General features: G+C 37.8%; 2 protein-coding genes and 1 long non-coding RNA gene across 5 annotated transcripts in view; 2 read left to right on the forward strand and 1 right to left on the reverse strand.

Moving 5' to 3' along the window:
* The window catches only part of LOC127428431 (actin filament-associated protein 1-like 1), a 45,522-nt gene extending 41,729 nt beyond the window's left edge, over nt 1-3,793 (reverse strand). Inside the window, exon 1 of the mRNA XM_051676794.1 lies at nt 3,672-3,793. Within this exon, the coding sequence (XP_051532754.1) occupies nt 3,672-3,693 (22 nt within the window). The 5' untranslated portion in view covers nt 3,694-3,793. The remainder of the gene's footprint in view (nt 1-3,671) is intronic.
* A 4,961-nt stretch (nt 3,794-8,754) lies between these two features.
* On the forward strand, nt 8,755-12,951 carry LOC127428443 (uncharacterized). Its single transcript, XR_007895108.1, has 3 exons — nt 8,755-8,856; nt 10,303-10,396; nt 10,500-12,951. It is a non-coding gene; the product is annotated as an uncharacterized LOC127428443 (long non-coding RNA).
* A 401-nt stretch (nt 12,952-13,352) lies between these two features.
* Nucleotides 13,353-23,585, forward strand: LOC127428439 (sorting nexin-12). 3 transcript variants are annotated; one of them, XM_051676808.1, is made up of 6 exons: nt 13,353-13,713; nt 14,186-14,281; nt 19,757-19,881; nt 20,139-20,229; nt 21,660-21,675; nt 21,968-23,585. In XM_051676808.1, exons 1-5 carry the CDS (start codon nt 13,549-13,551, stop codon nt 21,663-21,665), a joined length of 483 nt encoding a protein of 160 aa, XP_051532768.1. In that variant the 5' UTR covers nt 13,353-13,548; the 3' UTR covers nt 21,666-21,675; nt 21,968-23,585. The 3 variants fall into 3 exon arrangements, with proteins under 3 accessions (XP_051532768.1, XP_051532769.1, XP_051532767.1); XM_051676809.1 differs by having other exon boundaries at nt 22,623-23,585; XM_051676807.1 differs by lacking the exons at nt 21,660-21,675; nt 21,968-23,585 and having other exon boundaries at nt 20,139-20,256.
* The last annotated feature ends 3,821 nt before the right edge of the window (nt 23,586-27,406 follow it).

Genomic DNA, 27,406 nt, shown 5'->3' on the forward strand with positions numbered 1-27,406 from the left:
TATTATAAACAATTTGCCCCGCGGCACACAGACACACGCTTCAAGAAACACTTTATTATATTATTAAGAACAGATGACAGAAAAGGTTCTTACTTTTTCTTTGTTTCTGTCTTCTGAATTATTTTTTTTTTTGCAACAACAGTATCGTCTATGAGTGCTGCATATGACCTCAGACATCTCAGCTCAGGAGGTGTTTTGAGTTCAGTTCGCTTTTTCCACAAATCAGTTCATTGTGACCACAACTCTGCAGCCTATACATATGTGATTAAAACATAAAATAATAATTTAAAAAAACATGATTTATAGTTCAGTGATTATTAGCATCATTATAATTATTATTTTTTCATTTATAATTGTTTTTATGTCTTCATTTTTGTAAGTAAGTAATGCATGTTTAGATGGATACTTGCCTGACGGTAAATGGAAAGGTGGTTACTTTTTTTACTATTTTTACTATTTTGATCACTTTGTTATTTTAATTGCTTTTTCGTTTCGTTTGGAGTGCAATTTGAATTTAGATATGTATTTGATTTAAGTTATTTGTTTTTTAAATAAATGAATTTAATTTTCAATGCAAAATCACTAAAGCGAGAATATTCACCAATCCCTCAGGGGCTGCAGATGTAATTGGATATTGTGATAAATATCGCAATATCCAATTACATCTGCATATATATTGTGAAGGAGGGAACAAAGCAAATGTATTCACACACATGATGTATTCTCCCGGACAACGAAATACCCGACCGGTTGAGAATGCACAGATGAAGTAGGAACAACACACATTTTAATTGCACTTAATTTTTTTCCAGTTTCATTAACATTTAAAAAAAAATTAAGTTCAAAGTTTGAAATCAAGGTGTCTTGCTTTATTGTGTAGGCTTAACCCTAACCCTGCTTAACGAAAATTACTCCATAGTACCACCTAGCGTCCAACCAGCGGTAATACCGGTGTTTGTCGGTTTGAACATGAATATCCCCCACCCCAACCCTATTCTGAAGCCATCCAATTGGTTTTGGGTGAGAACAGACCAAAATATAACTCCTTTTTCATTGTACATCTTGACAGCAGTCTACTTGGTGATCATGATTTCAAGCTTGATTACACTTCCTATAGTGCCATCTAGTGCTCTGTGCGTTGTCAAGCACTAGGAAGCGTAATCGAGCTTGAAATCATGATCATGCCTAGACACTGAAATGGCAAGATGTACAGAGAAAAAGGAGTTATATTTTGGTCTGTTTTCACCCAAAATCAAATGGATTTCTTCAGAAGACATGGATTAAACCACTGGAGTCTTGTGGATTACTTTTATACTGACTTAATCTCCTTTTTGCAGTTCTGGTCACTTGCATTGTATGGACCAACAGAGCTGAGATATTCAAAAAATATTCAAAAAATATTCAAAAAATCTTCGTTTGTGTTCAGCAGAAGGAAGAAATTCATACACATCTGGGATGGCATGAGGGTGAGTAAATGATGAGAGAATTTTCATTTTTGGGTGAACTAATCTTTTAAACACTAACATGCCCATTGATCCTAATTCTCACTACCGTTAGTCTGTATTAATTACAGTTATGAAATAAGAAGATAAAAAAATTATTTGTCCTTTATATCCTGAAAAACCAATGTGTTCAACAGAGATTAGGAAAACAAACCATTACTGTCATGGAAATGGACTTATGCAACACTTGCAAAATAGACCCTGCAACAGAGCTGTAAATCCAAAACTGGTTCTCATCAAATTCAAAGGTACAGGTTTCACCTACATGTCAAAACGAGCGGTCAACCGATATAAATCGGCCGATACATTTTCCCATTTCGCTGATTTGTTTAGCTGTGAATCGCTTGCTTGCATGTGAAGCAACTGAGCACTGACGTGCACAGAAAGGGGGCCCCTTTAGTTCACAAATCTAAAGATGCCCTTCGTAAATGTAAAGGTGCCCTTTTAAGCAGAGGTGCCTTTAAGAGCGCAGAGGTGCCTTTAAGAGCACGTGCTACAGCACCACCCCCCTTTAACTTTTAACTGTCTTGTCTAATTATAAAAAGGCAAATATAAATAAAACTAACATCATATAGCCTACCATCTGCAAATATGCAGATATCTCGTTTAAACAGATGTAATTCATGAACCTCACGAAAACCCAGTGTTTTCTTCCCGTTGAGCACTTCTATAATATCTTCCTTTGAAGTGTGTATTCGATCAGCCAGAATCAAAACTTCAGGATCAAAAGTTCCTCTGATTCACAAATCATGATGGTCAGTCCGTGACAATCCAAGCCGGCAATCCAGGCCATTTAAACTGTCAGGAGAATTCTGCTCACGATGGATCCGCACGAGCGTGTGTGTGCATCTTCAAAGTAAAAGTGCTTCACGTGTGCTATGAGTACATGTCATATTTACTATGCACTGTATGAACAATTGGTTTGATTCTGTATTTTCTTTTAAAAATGCGATTGCTAACGTGGACATGCCATCCATGGTTGCTGGACTACTCTGTGTACTGTTATTTCCTTCTTCCTAATATATTAACAATTAGTTAATGTGCAAATAAATTACTAAAATGTGATGACTAAACAGATATCAGAAGAAACTGCTATCTGCCATTGAAAATACAATATTATTTTTTTAAGATTCTTTTTTACAAAGTTAAGGTTTAGTGTGAAATTGAGTAAATATAGTGCTAAATAATATTTTTAATTTTTTTTTTTGCAATTTTATGTTTATGTTATTTACTATATTAAACTGTGTGATTTATCTGCATAGTATCGGCCTATTGGCCACCCTGCTTTCTGGATATCAACATCGGCCATTAAAAAACCATATCAGTCAATCACTAGTCAAAACTCACCAACTCTCACAAGAAACAAGTACACACTTAAAAGGGCATTTCCAAATCAGCTAAAAACAGTAACAAGTAGCTGATGGGCTGTTTTTTTCCTGGCATCCAAGCAAACAAACTCAGAGTTTAACACATCCTCAAGCGGATTTCCTGCATGAGAGGCGAGGAAGTCTTCTTTCAGATCATGAATAGCCATCATGCTGAACTGGCCTTCAACCAGATCAGCACAGCAGGATGAAGGAGCTGATAGCTGGGTTCAATGGAAAGTTAGGGACATGAGGCATACAGAGTGAGAGATATTTTTACATGCAGGGTGCTACATGGAAAAGCGCAGCAATAAATAACAAGTTTGCAAGCATGGTTAATAAGGTCTTGCCATTTTGCTCCGAGAATGAGTTAATATGTTGTGATATTAATAGAGAAGGGCAGAAATGACAGTGGAATTTACTATCACAGACTCAACTTTGGATTTCCATCCACTGGACATCTCTAATAAACAATAATTTTAAAAATAAGGGGGAAACAAAAGTTTGAAACAAAAAAAAAAAAATTTAAACAAACAAAAATATACAAAGATCAGTGATAGTTTGACAGATACAGTGATGGCATGCTGTTAATAACCCAATAAGAGTTGGTCATATTGCATAACCAACTCTGCAAGAATGTTGATGAGATTGTTTTCATCTTGAATAACGACTAATATAATAATAACATGAAATTCACCTTCCATCACTGAGAAGGTGCTGTGGACTTACCTTTATAATGTTACACATGCTTTATAACGTATTTCAAAGACTAGCTATTTCCGAATAAATAAAATTTCAAACTTACAAGTGGAATCGGTGATTTCCATGACGAACAGAATAATTTCCTTGTGTATTCACCGCGCGTGTGGCCAGCACTACACTTTTGACAGGGGCGCGTGCAGACCACTCGAAATCACAACACATCTGGGTCCTAGCGCTCGTCAGGTCATGACTACAGCATGAAGTCACCCAGTTTCTTAACTGTTGTCATCCAAACCAAAGTCTTTTTAACACTGTAATGCATTAAATATTAAATCCCAAAGAAAATATCACCCCCCAAAATTATGTATTTTAACTTTTGAGATAAATAAATTCATCCATGTTTAATTTATGTTATCAGAAATAAAATACAAAATAATAATTGATTAAAAAATAAATAAAGTGAGCAGTCATGTAGATATGTTGGGATGAAACATCCACATGGGTTGCTGAGGCACAGTGGCTAAAGCTTGGGGCTGGTAACCATGAGCGCCCAGTGCCGGTGTCCTGAAAATATATGCTACCTATCAGGATGTGCTATATTCGTATAGTTTTAGGGTTGGGGTTAGGGTTTGTGGTAGGGTTAGGGCCTAGTACAGCCTCACACCATATCACACTATCTCATAGTTATGCTGGTAGCACATCCTGATAGGTATTATCTGCCCGACAAGATGTGCCACCTAGGTTTTTAACACATTTCATGCTGTAGTAGCACATACCGACAGGTTCTCCCGTGCCTCATGACATGTGCTACCCATGTTTTAACTTTACAGATCACTGTTTTTACTCCTGAGCAGGTAGCACAAAATGTCAGAACACCGGTCCTCCCTATTGACCTGTTTCATGTGATGTCACTGTATGATTGAAAAGGTGATACAGCTGTTTAATTACCAGAGCCAAAATGTAATTTTTCTTTCAATAAAGTTTTATCTTTTAAGTGACATGGCTTCATTTCGCCATAGACAAGCAGCAAAGAAGGGAGAAAGCACGAATAAAAACACTTGTGGGTCTTTGCTCATTTATTCAGAAATGTCAGTTATCTGTACACGTGTCGATTATATTTATAACATAATCGAGTCGGATACAGTTAAACTGGCTAACATTAGTAATGCACATAGAACGAGGTTATTCATAACACCCAGACTGTATAAAGGTATGTCATATTTATAACACACTGTAATAAATAAAAAATGACTATAATGTGAATATATAGTATACATTTAATGTGTTTATACTAATGGTAGTCAATAAACAACACATCATAAGACCGTGAAGCACAGACTTTATTTACACCACCAGACTACAATGTAAACATTAGTCTTATTCACTAATATGTCTCAGTTGATTTCTGTGTATCCTTCATGAGTCAAAAGCAGCTCTTACATTCATACAGACGGGATCATTACAGACATTTTGTAATATTGTGACCAAATCAGAGCAGAAAACAACACAAACATTTGTAACTTCTGAATTAGAGATGTTTACGGTGATGTACCGGTAGGCGTGTGTACTCACTGGTCACACATCAGACTCGCCAACGTACAGAGATGAATCGTGGATAAAATATATTTAAATGTCCACAAAAGTCAAGTTTGGCAATATTTATGCTACTTCAGACCTGTATACACCTTTCCTGAGACTTGGCTTGGATCAATTGCCTTGGATTTTTGAGGTTTTTCTTGATATCGTTTTACAGTGTTTTTCCATTCACCGCCATTGTTTCCTCCTGCTGATGGTCACAAATATGGCAGCTGCAGGAAAAAAAGTGATGTCACTGAAACAGGTCAATAGGCAAACTAAGCAAGTAGCTTAGGGGCCTGATCTGCCAGGGGCCCCCCACACTGTCAAAGACATTATAAGTAGTGTTACGAATATACTGACGGGGGCCCCCACACAAAATTCTGCTTAGGGCCCCCAAAAGGCTAGGACTGGCACAATTTAATCTGGGGTTATGCACAGAAATCTGACTAAAGTACATCTACACTTATTTGTAGGGGGTTTGGGGGCATGCTTCCCCAGTAGATTTCATTGTTGTTGTTGTTGTTGTTGTTGTTGCAAAAACAACACCAAAGCATTCAATTCTGGCGACTTTTAGAGAAACATTATTAATTATTAATTTTCTCAAGTATGTGTAGCACTGATTGGCTTAGAAGACAGTAACCGTTCAGAACAAACACATTCTCACACTAAAAAAGCAAGATGCAGTGCAACAACAAAGGCAAAACACAGGTGTCTTGAGATGCGTTTTTAACAGCTGAAGTTCTTTTTTACTTGACGCGGCATCTAAACATGCAGCGCTCCTGTGAGAAGTGCTAAAAACATAGTAAAAGTAACATAGTAGTCAAAAACATCCATCATGCGAACTGAACAAATTAAAACAATACAAGCTGACCCAAAAACACGTTCAGTGAGAATAGCCCCTTATTCTCATGACACAGCACTGGCTGAAGTTTCTCAAAGTTACCTCTCAAAAAGACAGCCTTTTGTTTCAGTTAACAGTAGGTAAATTTACACTTTATCCAGCGATGTATTCGTAAATACCCCAATACTGTTTTACCGCTTCAAATGATTCAGTGAGAGAGCGGTCCGAACGAATTGTACTGAATCACAAATAGAATCAGACTGTTTTACAAGTCCGTTTGGCCAATTCACTGAAAAGAACCGACTCAAAAGAATTATTCATTTGTGAATCGTGCATTGCTAGTTCTTTTAAACAGTCAATAAAACATGGGACACACTTCATGATTGGTGAAATATTCTCAGAGAAAATGTTTCTCAGGTCAGTCAGAGCGCTCATGATATGCACAGTGCATATAGCTGTACAGCTGCAGGTGCCACTGCTGGTTACCAGATGGTTGCTGGTTCAAGCACTGTTTGGAGTGAGATATGGGCAATCACCATTGTGCATCAAGTCCATTGGGTTAAAAACATCTGCTATATTAAAGTAATATCACATGTGCAAGAGTGCTGTATGTACAGCTGTAAACACAGCAGCTGAGTGCCACAGGTAATTACAGCCATGCTGACAGATAGACAATATGATTGCAAGTGTGATATTCCTTTTATACAACAGTTTTCAACAGAACTACTTTTTACGCCACAGATTCAAGATTTGCCATTGCTAGTTAGAAAGATGTGCCCAAGCCTCCGTCACTAATTAAAAAACTATACTTTATAACTAGTAATGACAGCTTGGGCTGTTTCTAACAAGTTATTGGATACAAAAGTACATGTGTGTATATGAGAGAGAGAGTGAGAGAGAGAGAGAGAGAGAGAGAGAGAGAGAGAGAGAGAGAAAGAGAGAGAGAGTGAGTGAGTGAGTGAGTGAATGTGTGATTACCTGCATCTGTTAGTTTATCTCTATTCATCAGCTGTAGTGTGATAGTAATCTGCTCCGATCGTGGAGTAATGCTGCCATACATGCTATCGGAATTATCCTCCAAATATTTCACTCACGTTCAAGTGTTTTGTTGTTGGAGAGAAAATATAGATGACGCCAGTTTCATTTTTGTGTATTTTTTTAACTCTTATTTTGACACGACACAGAAACCAGACTCTCCTCCACCATGTTGAAAGATTACATCTTCTTTCAACTTGGAAACTGGGTATCAGTTAGGCACCCTGAACGTGAGTCTTTCACGACTCTCAGCTGTGATCGGCAGCTCTTACATGTTAGTTTGGAACGTCATAAACACAAGTGGAGTTATACAAACAGTAAAGTGTCCAAGTGCTGATGGTGTGAGCTATCAGCATTCTTGGAACGCCTCTCGTCCAATCAGATTCGAGGACTGGAAGTATAAAAATGTCTATAAATACATAGACTATTGATTACCACCAAAATTTATTTAGACTCGTTCCTCCTTTCCTTTAAAAAAAAAGCAAAAATAGAGGTTACAGTGAGGCTCTTACAATGGAAGTGAATGGGGCCAATTTTTGGAGGGTTTAAAGGCAGAAATATGAAGCTTATAATTTTATAAAAGCACTTGCATTAATTCTTCTGTTAAAACTCATGTATTATTTGAGCTGAAAATATGTTTAAATTGAAATTTTTACAGTAATTTTAGGGTTTTGGGGTTTGTTGACATTACATCGTCATGGTAACAAGTTGTACAATTGGCTACAACTATACACAGAAAAGGTTTGTAAGTGATTTTATCACACTAAAATCATGTTTGCACACATATCCTTTATGTCTTGTGGTTATACTTTTGAAAAAGTGAGTATTTTCATGTTAAAAAATTTGGCCCTATTCACTTCCATTATAAGTGCCTCACTGGAACCTCGAATTTTTTTTTTAAAGAAAAGGAGGAACGAGTCGAAATTATTTTTTGTGGTAATCAACATTATGCCACAAATGCTATCGACTGAACTTAACTTGTATTGAACCCGGAATATTCCTTTAATAAACTATCAACATATAAAGGCTTGCTTGAACAAAATGGTAACATTTTAGTCATGCACAAAACATCTTCAAATTAGGGTGTTTTTTGGTCATGAATCAACACTGAGCGACTTCAACACTGATTTTTCATTTCATTTTCACAAGTCAGAAAGTACATGTACAAATATCCCCAAAAAACACGATATGTTCAGATTATGAATGTTTCAGGGTTACAGCACTATTTAGCACCCTCCAGAGGCAAAATGATGACAGTATCAGTGCAGTAACAATCTTTTTTAAAAGTATCTTAATAAGATATTCTGTATCTATTCCAAAAGGACAATGCCGCACATATCAGGAGCTAATAAAATCTGATTTAAATAGTCAATTGTTTTATTAAAGGATGCTATTAGCTTTCATTTATTTTGTGAGTGGCCATAATCTAAAATGAGAAAAGAAAGGGAAATCCCAGCAAACATGAGACGTCTGCCAGACGTGTAAATCATGTCTATATTGCGTCAGTCGGTCTAAAACCATATCTGTATGTCTGCACGACGTGCAAATCAGGTTCAGTATCTCGAAGTCTGACTACGACTATGGCGAGTGGATAGTGCCACTTTAAAGGCTTCCCGGGAGGAGAAGGAGCAATCTACCCTTCCTTCGCCGTCAGACCGTGTCGAGTTTTGAATGGGATTGATTGGGACTGCTGACGTAAGACCGGAGGCGACGTCACGGCGAGTGCACGTAAGGAACATCTACCGGCGGCGACGTGACGGCGGCGTCGTGACGGCGGCGTATATCAGAAATGTATCCAAAAAAATGACATGTTTACTAAGTACGTCGTCTCCAGGTACGTCGCCTTAAAACACGTCTGACACACATGTCCTCTGCAGGTAAAAAAACAAAAAACAAACAAAAAAATAAATAAAATAAAAAAACGTCTCCGGGTAACTACGTCAGTGTGTTTTGTGTGTGTGAAGTTTGCGTTAGTAGATTTATTTGTTATAGGCTATTGCTTTTATTTAGTTATTTCCCAACAAGTGGCAATAGTGCATACAAATAATGGCGTTGAGCATTTTTATTTAATATTAAATGTTAACTCCAACTTTGGCATCTCTAACTACACATATCGCAATAAATGCGATATGATCTAAACTTGCAGGTTAGATCATTCATAATTTTACTAGTCCGCATTTGCACACAGGAGGCGTGAGGTCTGCCTTTCCTCGTGGAATTTAAGAACAGATGACCAGCACTCTTTACTGAGCAAGAGGGAAGTCTTTGTGATGTAATGTCAGCTGTGATGGTTGTTGTATGTAAATCCAAATTCTGAATTGAAGTCCTTTGGATGTAATTCATCTGTAACAGTTTTGTATTTCATCTGTGTGTAAGTGCTGGTAAAGAAATAATGTAGTATATGATAATATTGTAACAAATTTATCAGCAACCAATCTGATTTGTCATTTTAAAATTGTATTAGGTATCTGTGGAATTCAGTACAATTACAACAATCCCTTTGATGTCCAAATATATGGGTCAGCTTGATCATTTCTCAACCCAGTTCCTCAGAATTTCCAAAAACAAAGGAGGAACAGGGGCACAAAAGAGTGTTCTGTTTGTTTCTCACCAAACCCAATCATATGACTTCAGATTATACAGAAGGAGTCACATGGAATTATTTGATGATGCTTTTGAAGCTTCAGAAGATATGGGCACCACTGACTGTCATTGTACGGACAGAAACCAGCAGGACAAACTGGCCAAAATTAACCTTTTGAGTTCAGAAAGAAAATAATCATAAGGGGTTTTAACAACATGAAGTTGAGTAAATAATGACTGAACTTTTCATTTTTGGGTGAACTATCCCTTTAAACCTTGGTTTATATGCTCTGGAATGTTATTATGCACATGATTCATACCGTTTTAATTTCAGGGCTTGTTCGTAACTTTACCCCATTTCTCAGAAGCATCAGAGTTGTCATTTATGCAGTAGGCACAACTGTGACATCCAATATTATTTTGTAGCTTTCCTGTGGCAAAGCTTCTGGTTTAGGACCATTTGATTGTTTTCTTGTACTGGTTCCTGGTATTTTGTGGCCCTCACAGATGCTATTGTAGAATTAATTTCAGCCAATGAATAGATTGACAAACTTGACTCTTGTGGAAATAACGCAGTGGGATATTCTGTGTGATGCTGTTTAAAGAAAGTGTTGGAGGTACAGGACTAAATCTGAAAATCAAAATGCTAACTTGTGTGTTAATTCTGCTGAACACTGCTCATTTGTCACATTTCCAGAATGCCACCATCGAAAAGAAAACGTGAATGTGTCTAGAGAACACTTGCTGCTTACCCGAATGAAGATCCCTCAAAACTCGTGAAGGAGTACATGGTAAGTTATTTAAATTAAAATTGTATGTTTCCCTAAAACAAACAACCCCTTTCACCCCTGGTCTGTTGTTAATTTTCTTTTTGTATTTCACCCTTTTTTTTAGGATGTTTCCCATGATGAAGTCCTAACCTCTATGCACAAGACCACCTTTGGAATCTGTGTTGTCTCTTTGTGGACTTTTGAAGTGTATTCTCATTGACTTCTGGCTTTCTCTAAGTGCAACTTGAAATAATTGAAGAAAGAAAATCAGGAGTCCCTTTCTTTTGCAATCTGCCTCCTTTAAATTGGAAAAAAGCAGCTAACAATGCATCAGTTGTTCAAAAAAAGACCAATATTTAAAGGACATGGTAACATGGTCATACTTGAAACAAATATACTGTAACACAGCCAACAAGTATTTCAAGTTGCACTTAGAGAAAGCCTATATGAGTATTTTAAAATCCTTACACTTAAAGGCAAGATGCTTTTATTTATATATATATATATATATATATATATATATATATATATACATTTTCTTGTAATAAGGAGAATTACTTTTGGATTTTGAAATCTGAAGGTAGTCTTTTACAGAGTAAAGATAAACATTTTGTAAAACTATTTTCCCTAAATGCATGCTAAACCTACTCATACATGTTCACTGAATGCATTATTCATTGGATAAACCCTCATCAAAGGATCCTGAATGTGGAAGTACAGCAGCAGCAGTTTATATACCACTTTTTACAGTTAAAATAGCAAAAAGAATCACTCATCATTTTCATTCTTACATTTTATTCCTGAAATTGAGCAAGAAGAGTACAAACAGTGCCTTAAAGTGATGACATTTAAAAACAGCAATATATGAGTCAACAAGAATAAATTAGAATTGGGGGAAAAAAGACACAATAAAACAGATAAACGAATACATTTGACATGGTAGAGGTTGAACATTTTTAAATATGTGATATGTATTATAAATATTAATGGTTTTGATAGTTCCTAAAAATCAATGAAATTAGCCATTGTGTTTATCATAAGGAAGCCAAAAATGATATATTTGAGAGATATGGAAAAGTCTTGTATAATAAGTATCAAAATATATGTTCCACAGAAGAAAGAAAGTCATACAGGTTTGGAAGGACATGAAGAGGAGTAAATGATGACAGAATCTTCTTGTTTGGGTGAAATATCCCTTTAAGTAAAAGTACAAAAGTATTAGCATCATATACTTAAAACATCAAGAGTAAAAGTTCAGAATGGCACATTCCAGAATATTATATATTACTGGATTATAATTATTGAATTTATGTGTTCATCTTTAAAGTTGTTGCTAGTAATGGTGGGCTCATTTTAATGACTGTATATTACTTAGTAAAATTACAGCTCTGCTGAAGATGTATAATTCGCAATGTCACCTGTGACTATGTTTATATCAGTTGTGACTATAGCACATCAGTTTGCCTTCAGGACTTTCTAGCAGAAAGACTTTCTAACACGTGGTTGAAATTGTGAAAGAGTCTAGTATCTAAAACTAACCAAATTGCGACTGAAAACCGAAAATAAATGTCAATAAGTTCTGGCTACAAATAAGACAGGAACTCCAGCCTCCTAATTGAAATAAAAGTCCATGACCCATTCAGCTGTCAATAAATTTACACTTTCTGAGTTTTGTCACTCTTTTTACAACCTCACCTAAACCCTTTGGTAGAAAGCTCTGACACTAGCTTTGCATTAGATTGATGTACCTATCAACGACTTTCTATAGCGGCGACGTACTTATCCACGACGTTGGAGTCACACGTCTATTGAGGCGACGTATCCTTCTCTCACGTAAAAGTACACGACTGTCTCCTTCGTGGCACTATCCACTCGAAATACTGCAAGCCCTCTTGGACGTAGAAATTATGTACAATTTTTTTTATTTTTTTTTAAGTCTGTAGACGTTCAGGACAGGTGCAGAAAATCGACATTCATATTCAGTTCAGAAGTTGCAATACCAGTTGCGGTGAGTTGCCTGTTGTACAGCATAAAATTTGAAATAAAGTGAGTTTTAATTGAATCCAGCGTAAGACTCTTTATTGGTCCAGAAGCAGTATAAATTATGTCTAAAATGAGTCTGCAGTTGACGTTATAAGACGTTGAAAAGACGTCCACAATTACCCCATTTGAACTCATTTTCAACCTTGTAAAGAGGTCCTGTGGACGTCAACATCGGACGTTCAGAGGACGTCATAAAAAGACGTCATAAAAACTTTCATTCTGGCTCCTCAGGGGATGTATTTTTAACATGCAACAAAGACGTTCAAAAGACGTCTTTTGGACGTATATTTGCTCAGTGGGATAGCCTATATGAATTTAGATTTAAAAGGATATCAATATACTTCTAACATTTCAATAAAACAAATGTTTCTGCACATCAGAATTGATACAAAATGTAAAACAGCGGTATGTTATTGAATGATGGATGCATGCGCTCACATCTGTTACAGTGGTAAGATTAAAAAAATATTAAAACACAATTCAATTTATCGATAAAAATTGTTATTAATTTATTTAAAAAAATATATTTTACGAGTGTGTTATGCCACATCGGTCTGTGAAAAATCGACAAATCTCTCTCTCTCTCTCTCTCTCTCTCTCTCTCTCTCTCTCTCTCTCTCTCTCTCTCTCTCATATATATATATATATATATATATATAAATTAACAAATCAGTAGTGAAATAGTAAAACATCCACAAATAAGTATCAAAACACTGGAAATCAGGGCAAAATATTCATTTTTAAATTCAGATATTTCTACACATTCGCATTTTCTTCTCCAGTTATGACATTTTATGGAATCTTGAAGATCCTACCCTCTTAGCGGCCTTCTCAAATCTTATAGGTCCAATGCCTGTCAGTCATTGCAAAACAAAGATTCTATTGGCTAGATGAGCAAGATGGGTTGGTCGCCTGAATTACGTTGACTGCTAAACATCTAATCTCTGGGGTTGCGAGAAACGCAGGACTTCCTGTGGTGTTGCTGATCTGGGCACATCCAAATTTTACATTCGCAAAAGTACCTAGCCCATTTTAACCTCCATCGATTTAATGTCTTAATCAAAACCATCTCATCCGTACGTGTCATAGACTACACCTCGACGTAGTTAGTCTGAAAGAAGTCATAAAAAATGTCCGAAGCCACAGTGGCCGATACACGCCGGTTAAACTCCAAACCGCAGGACCTGACGGACGCTTACGGGCCTCCCAGCAACTTTCTGGAAATCGACGTGTACGACCCTCAGACTATAGGCGTCGGCCGCAATCGGTTCACCACTTACGAAGTCCGGATGAGGGTATGCTGGCTCAGTGAATGGACGTGTTTGTGTGTGAGAGGCTCCGGCTCGGTTCGGCCTAGCTATCTTGAGCGCTAACTTGCTAACCAACGCCTCAACCAACGTGAAAGATTCTTGAGAAAATAAACCCCCTCAAAGCATTTATAAATGGGGTGTTATTGTGTGAATCGCAGGGTTTGTTCGTCTTAATTCAGTTTTCTGTGTAAACAAGCTTAATCCAAGCAGTTCGACGGATTCCGAGCTAATGTAGCTGTTACTGTCAACCATAAACAACGTCCTGCGACTTGGTTATTTCGCATCTAAAGCATTATGATTAACTGTCATTTTAAATGCGAAATTATTTATTGTTATAAGTGCACACTTGTTTCAAATTTCAAATGTCTTGTGCTTGAATATTCGAGAAATTTAGTTTTGTGATAGTTACATTTCAAATGTTAATACGACTTGTTCTGCTTTCCCTATTGAAATCTAGACAAATCTTCCCATTTTTAAACTGAAGGAGTCTTGTGTAAGACGAAGATACAGTGACTTCGAGTGGCTGAAGAATGAACTGGAACGAGACAGCAAGGTATGAAATCTTGGAACCCTTAAAGTGATAGTTCACAAAAAAAAAATAATAATAATAATTATCTCATTATTTACTCACCATTATGCCATCCCAGATGTGAATGACTTACTTTCTTTTACAGAACACAAATGAAGATTTTTAAAAGAATATTTAAGCTCTGTAGGTCCATACAATGCAAGTGAATGGTGACCAGAACTTTGAAGATCCAGAAAGCACATAAAGGCAGCATAAAAGTAATCCAAACGACTCCAGTGGTTACATCTATGTTTTCTGAAGCGATATGATACATCTGGGTGAGAAACAGATCAATATTTCAGTCCCTTATTACTGTAAATTACCACTTTCACGTTCTTTTGTTTTTTCGCATTATTCATGCACATTGCCATCTGTTGAGCAGGGAGGAGAATTTATAGTTAAAAAAAAAAAAAAAAGGACTTAAATATTGATCCGTATCAAATCACTTTTATTGTCACACAACCATATACACAAGTGCAATAGTGTGTGAAATTGTTGGGTGCAGTTCCGAGCAACATAGTCGTGACAGTGATGAGACAATTTACAATAAACATCAGATTTACAACACAGTTTAAAATCTAATATACACAATTACACACAACACAATATACAAATAATAACATACAATGTACAGTATACAATACACACAATATAGAATACATATTATACAATAAAAAAAGTATATATAGTGTGTATATAGGATGTACAGTAGGTTGTATTGTATTGTATTGACATTCAGGCTGTCGGTTGATAGTAAGTTGTTAAGAGAGAATAGAATATAATAATAATATAATTTATGACAGTCCGGTGTGAGATATAAGAGTAAGAAAGTGCAGGGCTGATGTATTTTGATCGTGGGAGATCAAGAGTTCAGAAGTCTGATTGCTTGGGGGAAGAAGCTGTCATGAAGTCGTCTGGTGCGGGTCCTGATGCTGTGATACTACCTGCCTGATGGTAGCAGTGAGAACAGACCATGGCTCGGGTGGCTGGAGTCTCTGATGATCCTTCCGAGCTTTTTTCACACACCGCCTGGTATATATGTCCTGGAGCTCACCTCCGATGATGTTTGGCAGTTCGCACCACCCTTTGCAGGGCTTTGCGGTTGTGGGCTGTGCTATTGCCGTACCAGGCGGAGATGCAGCCAGTCAGGATGCTCTCTACAGTGCAGGTGTAGAACCGTGTGAGGATGTGGCGGTTCATTCCAAGCTTCCTCAGCCGTCTCAGGAAGAAGAGGCACTGATGAGCCTTCTTCACAACGGCCTCAGTGTGGATGGACCATGTGAGTTCCTCAGTGATGTGGACACCCAGGAACTTGAAGCTGCTGACTCTCTCCACTGGTGCTCCATTGATGGTGATGGGACTGTGTTCTCTGTCTTTTCTTCTGAAGTCCACCACAAGCTCCTTTTTCTTACTGACGTTGAGGGAGAGGTTGTGCTCCTGACACCAGTGTGTCAGAGTGTGCACCTCCTCTCTGTAGGCTGTTTCATCATTGTCAGTGATCAGACCTACCACCATCATCTCATCAGCAAACTTAATGATGGCATTGGAGCTGTGTGTTGCCACACAGTCATGTGTGTACAAGGAATACAAGAGTGGGCTGAGAACACAGCCCTGCGGGGCTCCAGTGTTGAGGCGTCTGCTTGACAGGAAGTCCAGGATCCAGCTGCACAGCGAGCTGTTTAAGCCCAGAGCCCAGAGTTTCTCATCAAGCTTGGAGGGCACTATGGTGTTGAATGCTGAGCTGTAGTCTACAAAGAGCATTCTCACATAAGTGTTCTTTTTTTCCAGGTGGGAGAGAGCAGTGTGTATTGTAGATGCAATGGCATCATCAGTGGAGCGGTTGTTGCGGAAAGCAAACTGCAATGTGTCAAGTGAGGAAGGCAGCACAGAGCAGATGTAATCTCTGATTAGTCTCTCAAAGCATTTGCTGATGATGGGGGTCAGAGCAACAGGACGCCAGTCATTTAAGCAAGTTATTTTGGATTGCTTTGGAACACGCACAATGGTGGACGTTTTAAAGCATGTGGGGACTACAGACAAAGAGTGGGAAAGGTTGAAAATGTCCGTTTAAAAACACCAGCCAGTTGGTTCGCGCACGCTCTGATGACGCGGCCCGGAATGCCGTCTGGACCCGTGGCTTTGCAGATATTCATCCGTCAGAAGGATCGAGTTACATACGCTACAGAGACGGAGAGTGAACTAACCTCTGTAGCTTCGGCCGCGAGAGCTCTCTCCGTGAGGGCGGTGTTATTTCCCTCAAAACGAGCATAAAAAGTATTTAGCTCATCCGGGAGAGAGGCAGCGGTGTTCGCGGTGGAGTTTTTATTCCCTTTAAAGTCCGTGATGATGTTAATTCCCTGCCACATGCTTCTAGAGTTGGTGGTGTTAAACTGTCCTTCAATCTTGTTCCTGTACTGACGTTTTGCTGATACTGACTGTTTTTCAGAGGGCATAACTGGCTTGTTTATGCTCCTCCGCGTTCCCGGAATTAAAAGCGGAGGTCCGCGCATCAAGTGCCACGCGAACATCGCTATTAATCCAAGGTTTCTGGTTCGGATAGATCCGTATTGTTCTGGTCGGAACGACGTCCTCTATGCACTTTCTGATGAAACACGTTACGCTATCAGCATAAAGCTCGATGTCGTCATCAGAGGCGGACCGGAACATCTCCCAGTCCGTGTGATCAAAACAGTCCTGTAGCACAGAGTCTGATTGGTCCGACCAGCACTGGATCGTTCTGAGGGTGGGTGCTTCCTGTTTCAGTTTCTGCCTGTAAGCGGGCAGAAGCAGAATGGAAGAGTGGTCCGATTTGCCAAATGGTGGGCGGGGGAGGGATTTGTAGCCGTCCCGGAAGGGAGAGTAGCAATGGTCCAAAACCCGGTCCCCTCGTGTGTTAAAACTAATATGTTGGTGGTATTTTGGTGTGACTGATTTGAAACTGGCTTTATTAAAGTCCCCGGTCACAATGAACGTGGCCTCAGGGTGCGCGGTTTCCTGCTCACTTATAATCCCATACAGTTCCTTGAGTGCCCGGTCTGTGTCGGCTTGTAGCGGGATGTACACAGCTGTGATAATGACCGCTGTGAATTCCCTCGGTAGCCAGAATGGTCGACACAGAAGCATGAGAAATTCCAGATCAGGAGAGCAGAAAGACTTGATAGAATGTACAGGTGCATCTCAATAAATTAGAATACATCATAAGACCAATAAAAAAAACATTTTTAGTGAATTGTTGGCCTTCTGGAAAGTATGTTAATTTACTGTATATGTACTCAATACTTGGTAGGGGCTCCTTTTGCTTTAATTACTTCCTCAATTCGGCGTGGCATGGAGGTGATCAGTTTGTGGCACTGCTGAGGTGGTATGGAAGCCCAGGTTTCTTTGATAGTGGCCTTCAGCTCATCTGCATTTTTTGATCTCTTGTTTCTCATTGTCCTCTTGACAATACCCCATAGATTCTCTATGGGGTTCAGGTCTGGTGAGTTTGCTGGCCAGTCAAGCACACCAACACCATGGTCATTTAACCAACTTTTGGTGCTTTTGGCAGTGTGGGCAGGTGCCAAATCCTGCTGGAAAATGAAATCAGCATCTTTAAAAAGCTGGTCAGCAGAAGGAAGCATGACGTGCTCCAAAATTTCTTGGTAAACGGGTGCAGTGACTTTGGTTTTCAAAGAACACAATGGACCAACACCAGCAGATGACATTGCACCCCAAATCATCACAGACTGTGGAAACTTAACACTGGACTTCAAGCAACTTGGGCTATGAGCTTCTCCACCCTTCCTCCAGACTCTAGGACCTTGGTTTCCAAATGAAATACAGAACTTGCTCTCATCTGAAAAGAGGACTTTGGAACACTGGGCAACAGTCCAGTTCTTCTTCTCCTTAGCCCAGGTAAGACGCCTCTGACGTTGTCTGTGGTTCAGGAGTGGCTTAACAAGAGGAATACGACAACTGTATCCAAATCCCTTGACACGTCTGTGTGTGGTGGCTCTTGATGCCTTGACCCCAGCCTCAGTCCATTCCTTGTGAAGTTCACCCAAATTCTTGAATCGATTTTGCTTGACAATCATAAGGCTGCGGTTCTCTCGGTTGGTTGTGCATCTTTTTCTTCCACACTTTTTCCTTCCACTCAACTTTCTGTTAACATGCTTGGATACAGCACTCTGTGAACAGCCAGCTTCTTTGGCAATGAATGTTTGTGGCTTACCCTCCTTGTGAAGGGTGTCAATGATTGTCTTCTGGACAACTGTCAGATCAGCAGTCTTCCCCATGATTGTGTAGCCTAGTGAACCAAACTAAGAGACAATTTTGAAGGCTCAGGAAACCTTTGCAGGTGTTTTGAGTTGATTTGCTGATTGGCATGTCTCCATATTCTAATTTTTTGAGATAGTGAATTGGTGGGTTTTTGTTAAATGTGAGCCAAAATCATCACAATTAAAAGAACCAAAGACTTAAACTACTTCAGTCTGTGTGCATTGAATTTATTTAATACACGAGTTTCACAATTTGAGTTGAATTACTGAAATAAATTAACTTTTCCACGACATTCTAATTTATTGAGATGCACCTGTATGTTCCTCTGATCACACCAGGATTTGTTGATCATAAAACATACACCACCACCTCTGCTTTTACCTGAGATTTCTTTCGCTCTGTCCGCTCGGTGCACGGAGAACCCCGCGGGTTCAATGGCTGAATCTGGAATCTCAGCAGACATCCAAGTTTCTGTTAGGCAGATAATGCAGCAGTCCCTCGTCTCTTGTTGGAAAGAGATCCGCGCTTTCAGCTCGCAGAGCTTGTTATCCAGAGACTGAACATTTGCCAGTAGAATACTGGGTAGCGGGGGTCGATTTGCGCGGCGTCTTACTCTGATGAGAACGCCGGCTCTGTTTCCCCTTTTCCTCCTGCGTTTCTGTGGCCAGGCAGCCCAGACAAAGGGCTCCACTGGCGTGTTTGTAAACAGCGGGTCGGCATCGAGGAATTTGAAGTCCGATTTGCGGTGTGTAATTGCTGAACCAATGTCCAAAAGTGTTTGTCTGTCGTAGACAATAAGGCAGACAACATCCAGTACAAAAAACATAAGAATTGTAAACAAAACAAACAAAACACTACAGTGTTGTGTCGGAGCTCGCAACGCAGCAGCCATACTCGGCGCCAACCTCGTAGACCCACACTGGTGTCATATTGATAACTTTTATTCTACCTTTATGGAGCTTCAAAGTTCTGGTCACAAAAATCTTTATTTGTGTTCAGTTGAAGAAACAGAAATTTAAAATAAAAAATGTACACCATTAAATAATTTTAAATTAATGTAAAAAAAAAACAAAAAAAAAAACAGCCATTGTTTATTGCATGCTCTTTAAAGTATTACACTTTAAAAATACTTTTATGTGTAGCTTTAGATTCTGTCCTGTTCATGTTTTAATTGTGTCTAAAAGGTATGAAAATGTTTCTTAGATTGTTGTGCCTCCTTTGCCTGGAAAGGCATTGAAGAGACAGCTCCCCTTCCGTGGAGATGAGGGTATTTTTGAAGAGTCCTTCATTGAGGAGAGGCGAGCTGGCCTTGAACAGTTTATCAACAGGTTAGCCATCGAAATGATACACCGTGTTGGAGTTATCCACTCCACTGCATAATGTTAGATGAAGTTCAAGAGAAGCAATCAAGCATAATGTAAGAGATTACTAATAAATTAAGTTTATAATCTGGGAGGACGTGAAATAGTAGCTTTTCAAATTTGATCACAATATATATTTATAATTATGCATTTGTCTGATGATTTCAGTACAACCTTATTGTATGCATTGTTTGCATAACTGTTTTGCTCCTATTCCTGTTCAGAATTGCAGGTCATCCTTTGGCCCAGAACGAACGCTGTCTTCACATGTTCTTGCAGGACGAAAGTATTGACCGGAACTACATTCCCGGAAAAGTACGGCAGTAGGGCTTTCTGAACTGGGACAAGGGGGGGTCTTCTTTCTTCAGTTTCGGTTTCTATTCCGTTCATCTGCAAACATTGCAGAGTAACATTTATTTTTACACCAAGCAAATCTAGATATATAATGAACTGTGCAGGACATGATTTTATTTGACAGATCATGTTTTGTACAGGTGTCTGACTGAGAGTTTCTCTTTGCACACACATAGTATTTTTTACATCTATACAATGTACTTGTTAGTGTGTGTGTGTATACATTATATCTATACATGAAGCTGTAGCACTGTAAAACGAAGAGGTTGGCTCATATCTTTGTCCTCTCTGGCAACTGTAAGAGAACATGTGCTTTTCCGAGTCCAAGAGCGAAAGTGTGTTTCATTTCATTCCAGATGGCACAAATGATCACTCATTGAGTTAACAACATTAAGGGAGCAATTAGTAAGGATATTTGCAACTGATTTGGAAATTAATGTTAATTAGTGGTCAAGCTTGTTTGTCAAAGGCGCAAGCTCAAAATAAATGGTCTGTGGGGTTTTTCAAACTTGTATTTTAAAGTCGTACCTGTTGTTTGTTATCACAAGACTCTCAGTAGGACTTTAATACACTAGTTTGTGTTAAAATTGACAAATGGAACTTGAGACTGTTGCTTCTTGCTCCCTAAACCGTCCAGTGCATGAAATGAAAAGTACTATCTCATAATAATGTGATGTTGACAGCAATTCAATCTGATTAACTCTTAAAGTTCCACACAGTGAATGCACTTCGTTTTATCAGACACATTGGATTAGGAATAGATTTGAGCCTTTTAAATCCAGTTTTATGTGACAAGACTTGGTTGTGTGAATGTTAATCCAAAAGAAATCTTATTCTATTGTTTAAAGATTATTGGTATCAAAAACAACAGATCACTAATAAATATACAGTATATCAGGCCTGCTAAGTATACGTATTACACATTACAACAATACTTCATCTTGTCTAGCTTGCATGGCATTTACTAATGTTCGAAGGTCTGTATCTTGAACTACTGGGAAGTATTGTAATATTTTCGTTTGGCAAATTATATGGAGTCTCCCCCCCCCCCCCCCACCCCAAGTAATTTATAATCAAATGTACCTATTTTGGTATAAAATATGTGCGTAAGACCTGTATTTTATGTGAGGTTGTGTCAAGGTTAAACTCCAGGATGTGTGTAATATCCAAAGACTTCCCAAGAGGACAAAATATGCGCCAACTGTGTAAAAGTCGTCCTGCCAAAGTTCAGTCATTTTCCTCTGAATGACTATATTTATGTTACCTCCTGTGTTCATCGATTTGTGCCTGTGACGTTTGTCTGTAAATAAAGCATAATAGAGAGCACTGGCTAGAGATTCCATAATATCAGAAATAAATGCTTACTGTGTTTATTCTCTCTTCCATTTTAGGTGTGAATGAAGTAAGGTTTGTTTTTATTTACTCTCAATATCACGATGTTGTTAACTGATGTGGGAAAACACTATTTGCATGAATTCTAACTATTCAAAGCAGTGTTATGGGGAAATGTAATCTCATGGTCATACTTGCAACTCTCTTTTTAATGTACTTAAATTCTGTTGCTTTGCTCATTTTTATTTTGCATCTGCTTGTCACTGATCTTACCAGTCAACATCTACTATCTACTAATTTGTTGGATGCATGTTATGATTGCATGCTTTGTGTTGTAAAGTCTGTTTTTTTTGTTTTTGTTTTTTAGGTAAATTGGCTGCCTACAAAATTTCAGTGATATCAAACACATGAAGTTACTTGTTATGATCATTGTCCAAACAAGTTGTTCTCTTTTGTCCTAAATGAATTGGAGCTAACATCGCAATAAACAAATGCAGTATTGTTTCACACAATGTTGAATTATTAAAAGGGGTATACTTAAAGGTGAACTCTGTAATTTTTTTCCAGATTTAAAAAGTTTTACTCCACATGAAATTAATTGTAATTTTGAAAAATATTTATGAAATCATGACCAATCACATGAGATGAAGACTCCAATCATATCATTCACCTTATAAAAGATGCTTTATTCTACATGGAGAGGGTCTCCTCATGGGGGCTGCCATGTTAGAATCACATGACCAGCCAAATACTACTTGTTTAATCTCAGTAAACGCCCTGTTATTGGACACTTTCACTCACTGATTAAATTAATCATGGCTGACTGTGAACAGTGAGTTTATACAGTGGCATCTGTAACTGAAAACTATTGTGTTTGAATGATGCAGCATCCAAGTCACTAGGTGTTCGTGTCAGTCCAAGATGACATATTGAAAAAAATTACTGAGTGCACCTTTAAAAGGAAATAAGCTCTGCAATTGTAAAATCTCTAATAGTTTTGCTCCTTGGCCTGTAATCCAAAGGTTGCTGTAAGCCCCCCTCCCTGTCCAGGACCCATCTGCTCTACCAGCTCTTTTCTGCACATCAATCAGAGCTTTTCATGGCTGCTCTCCATAATATCTTGTATATATTTTTTTCTCAAATAGAGCTAGACTATAACACGTATTTGACCCTGAAGATGAACTCGTATGTATGCTGTATTTATACCTCACACACACAGTTGCTTTGAGAAGTACAGTATGCTTTGTGCTGATCTTTAAACAAAAATTAAAAACATTCCCTTTTGTGTTTAAATCTGGTTGAAAGTACTGGCTTAAATTCAACAACCTACCCATTTTCCTAATTAATAAATAAATAGAAGACAGTCAGGTTAGTATGGTATTCCATACCACACCTTGTAATGTGCATTCTTAATAATTTCATATGTATGCATATAGACCTCATACTGAAAATGCTACGAGAAGATATAGAATATAATTGGAATTAAAGCTGCAATCTACAAAGAAAAGTGACCCCATTATCTTCAAATCTTAAGTGCGTTGTTGAATAATGACATAATGTCCAGCCCCAATATTATACTAACTCAAAATGTAGCATTTCAGAGAGAATTGAAACAAGTGTTGCCCATTGACAATGTCTTCCTTTATCACATTCCATGTTTCATTAGTATTCTTTAAAATTATGAAATGTGTGTTAAAACAAAGCTTTTGAAAACATTTTAAATTGTTTTTCCTTATGTTTAGTGTCAGTGTAACAAGTCAGGCTTTGGGAATGTACATATTCAATCACTGTGAAAAACTGAATTTCATTATGACGAATTGTGTTACATTGTTACGTTTATATAAGCCCTCTTGAAGAAAAAAAAATTACTTATGTTCTATTTCTTTTTATTATACTTTCAGTATGTGTAAATAAAATGGCTCTATTTGATTTTTAACAGATAGCCGTCATTTCTGCCCATTAATAAACCTCTGCTGTCTGCTCTACTGTGTTATCTGACTGTGTTTTGTTCATGCTATATGACTTATATTGTCTTCTTGAATAGTTTATAATACAATCTAATATGCGAACAGACGACATTTCATATTACGTTATTAAAAGATCGTTCCAAGTTCAATGCAATTTATTTTCGTTTGACACTATATGTAGCATAATGTTGATTACCATAGGAAATATTCTCGACTCGTCCCCCTCTGTTTAAAAATCTCAGTTACAGTAGGGCACTTACAATGGAAGTGAATGGGGCCAGTCCATAAACATAAAAATACACACTGTTTCAAAATACAATTTTTAGAAAAATATCTCAGCTCTGTAGGTCCATACAATACAAGTGAATGGTGATCAGGCCTTTGAAGCTCCAAAAAGAAGATAAAGTCTGCATAAAAGTAATCCATATAACTCCATCGGTTTAATCATTGACCATGTTTACATGCAAACTTAAGAAAACGGTTTATCCCAGGGGTTTTGCAGTAAGTAGCATTCTGAAACGTCATGTAAACAAGAACACAGATTTCCTTATGCTGTTATTAAGAGAAAGCGGTTTAACACATCCAGGTTCTCCCGGAGAACGTGGCTTATGTGGTTGTGTAAACACATAAGTGGCATTCTAACAGGTTTTTGAAAAGTGCGCATGTGTGTGAACAGACCGGATAACAAATATTATATAATGGACCCCTTCAATAAGTAGTGCAGTGGGTAAAGCATATACAATATAAATTATACTCATTTATACACACCCATGTAAAATATCAACAGTGTTCGCCTATATGCTTGTACACTGGGGGAATCCTAGAATTTTATGTAATAGGAATCCCCGCTATTGCAGCGCAATTCCACTGCAGGACGCTATAGAAAGTTAAGGAAAGAAACACAGCAACAGCTCAGGAATATCTGGAAATAAAGCGAAGCAACGGAGAATAAAAATAGTGAAGTCTTCCTCGGATATTATGTTACTTACTTACATAAGCGTCTTGGGGAAATTATGTTGTTGTGGAGAAAGCTGCTTACTGACCAAGCCGCATGTATACAAGAGTAAAGAGTATGCAGCTTATATATTATATATAAACCGAAAAGCTACTTTCTTGCAATAAGCCACTTTCTGGTGTCCATGTAAATGTAGTCAATATCTTCTGAAGCAATCCAGTTGGTTTTGGTTGAGAACAGACCAAAATATAACTCTTTTTTCACTTTACATCTTGACATTGCAGTCTCCAGGCACAATCATGATTTTAAGCTCGATTACACTTCCTAGTGCTTGAGGCATGCACAGAGCGCTAGATGGTGCTACAGGAAGTATAATTGAGCTTGAAATCATGATCACCAAAGAGACTGCTGTCAAGTCATTGAAAAAGTTGTTACATTTTGGTCATTTTTCACCCAAAATCAGCTGGATGGCTTCAGAAGACATTGATTAAACCACTGAAGTCTTATTGATTACTTTTATGCTGCCTTTATCTGCTTTTTGGAGCTTCAAAGACTTGATCATCATTCAATTGCATTGTATAGATCTACAGAGCTGAGATTTTCTTCTAAACTTCTTATTTTGTGTTCAGCAGAAGAAAGAAAGTCATACACATCTGGGATGGCATGAGGGTGAGTAAATGATGAGAGAATTTTCATTTTTGGGTGAACTATTCCTTTAACTTGTATTGAACCCCAAACATTCCTTAAACACTAGGACTAGGCAGATCAAAATCTGCTTTCTTGAATTCAACCAGAAGGTGGCAGCGCTGAGTAGCTTTCTTTTGCAGAAAGGATTGTGCATGTACTGCTTAAACCTATCCTTCATTAAACATAAACTTGCATGTTAATTTTAAGACCATTCTATTCAAGAAAATTTTATTTTATATTGTCCCTTGTTCTTGTGTGAATTGCTCTGATCTGCCTGGATTATGCTACTAGTGGGGGGAGGGAAAGTGTTTGTGAACATGTAGTTTAAACCTGAAACGAACCTGTGTACGCACTGCTTGAATGTGGATAAACAGACAGCATTAGTTCAAGAAGAGTTGTGTTTAAAGGATTAAGTTTGTTCCTAATTTAGATCTTGGATACTGTAATAGTTGATTGTAATCAGCGGAGTCAAATAGGCAAACAAGCTCACAGATGATTTTATTTTCACTGTACCCTTTTCATTATTTCAAAAAATTATCATTTATAATTTTGCGTTTAAAATAATAATGTTTTTCTAGATTTTTCAATATTAAAAAATTTAAGATATTAGGGTTTTATGCTGCCATATCTATCACAAATCCTTTATTAAGTATGATTTTGTTCAGAGACCACCCAAAGCAATCTCAGGTGTAAAAAGAGGGCTTGCCCCATTCTCAATAACATTGCAGGGAAGAATAAGAATAAGTATTCATTAAGTTAATTTACACTTGTTTTACGTATTCATTTGTCTATGTAAACAATAGCAGCAGTAGTTTGGAACTGAGTTTGCGCATAATGCATGATCGACTCATTAGTCCATGATGTGGAAGCTAAATGGGATATTTTTGACATCTACACAAACTGACACAACATATCCACCGATGTCAAAGACAAGGCTTTCTTTGACGCATGGAATTTAACCCTGCCTACAAAAACGTGCTAAAAGAAGCAGTCATATGGACAAAAGTGAGATTACAAGTGCTTTGTTAACTCTGAAACTGCAGTGGATGAGATCACTGAATGCAAGGCTGTGACCTGGTTTCCACTGGTAACCATTCTTTTATGATGTGAGACTTGATGTTCAGTCAACTTGATGGGATGGAAAAAGATTAAACAAGAATTGAGGATATGCACCAGACTTTTTGTCTGGATGAGGACCAACAAAGATGACATTTTACACGCATTAACACCTGATAATCTTTAAATTAAAGGTAGACCTACATCCAGGGCCATCACTAAAAATCATGGGGCCCAGACAAAATTTTGAAGGGGCCCCCTCTGCCCTGGACCCACTGTGTAGGCTATACCATAGAGCAGGGGCTTTCAAACTGTGAGGGATATACTATGCATGATATTATAAAGACAGCATTGTTTGTGAAAGTTTCTATTTTCATTGTATTAAAGTCAAAAGAAATAATTAAAACATTACCTGGAATATATTTACTTTGTATCAAGTGTCTTTTTTCTACACACTACAAGAGTATGTTAGATGTATAAACCTGAAGAAATTGATTTGTATAGCACTTTTCACTATAATTAGCTTTACTCAGAACAGTGCCTTACAATTCCTATTAATTTGAAATATTATATAATTATCATAAAGATTTGTTTTTATTTCTTACTGTTAAAAACTATGGCTGTCAGAAGAATAAAAAATAAAAATCATGATTTGAGAATGTAACAGTAATAATGTTAACAAAGTGTACACTTTCACATACTGTTTTCTCTAAAACAAATATATATATATATTTGCAGACCCCCTAGAATTCCCTTGTGGCCCCCTGGGGCTCCCCGAACCCCAGTTAAAAAAAAAAAAAACCTGCCATAGAGGATCATTGTGGGCCTCCCTAATCAAAGGGCCCAGGACAACTTTTCTAATGTTCCCTCTTGACGATGATTCTGCCTACATCTCTCTTTATAGCCTAAAGTTTGATGAATGAGCACATTCTGCTAATAGTGTTCCTTTTTTTCCCTAATTCATTTCTTGGAAAAGTTTCAGATTATGAAGACTATGTTTCTTCCGGGTAATGGGCCACCTGCTTAGAAGAGAGGTCTGAACTTTATCAAGGCCAATGGGAGGAGATTTCTTTTATAACACAGACAGTACCTCCCCCACACTACACCTCAGAAAGGGCCACAGGGCACAGAAATCCCATAT

Source organism: Myxocyprinus asiaticus, chromosome 38 (genome assembly GCF_019703515.2).
Source record: "Myxocyprinus asiaticus isolate MX2 ecotype Aquarium Trade chromosome 38, UBuf_Myxa_2, whole genome shotgun sequence".
Lineage (NCBI taxonomy): Eukaryota > Metazoa > Chordata > Actinopteri > Cypriniformes > Catostomidae > Myxocyprinus > Myxocyprinus asiaticus.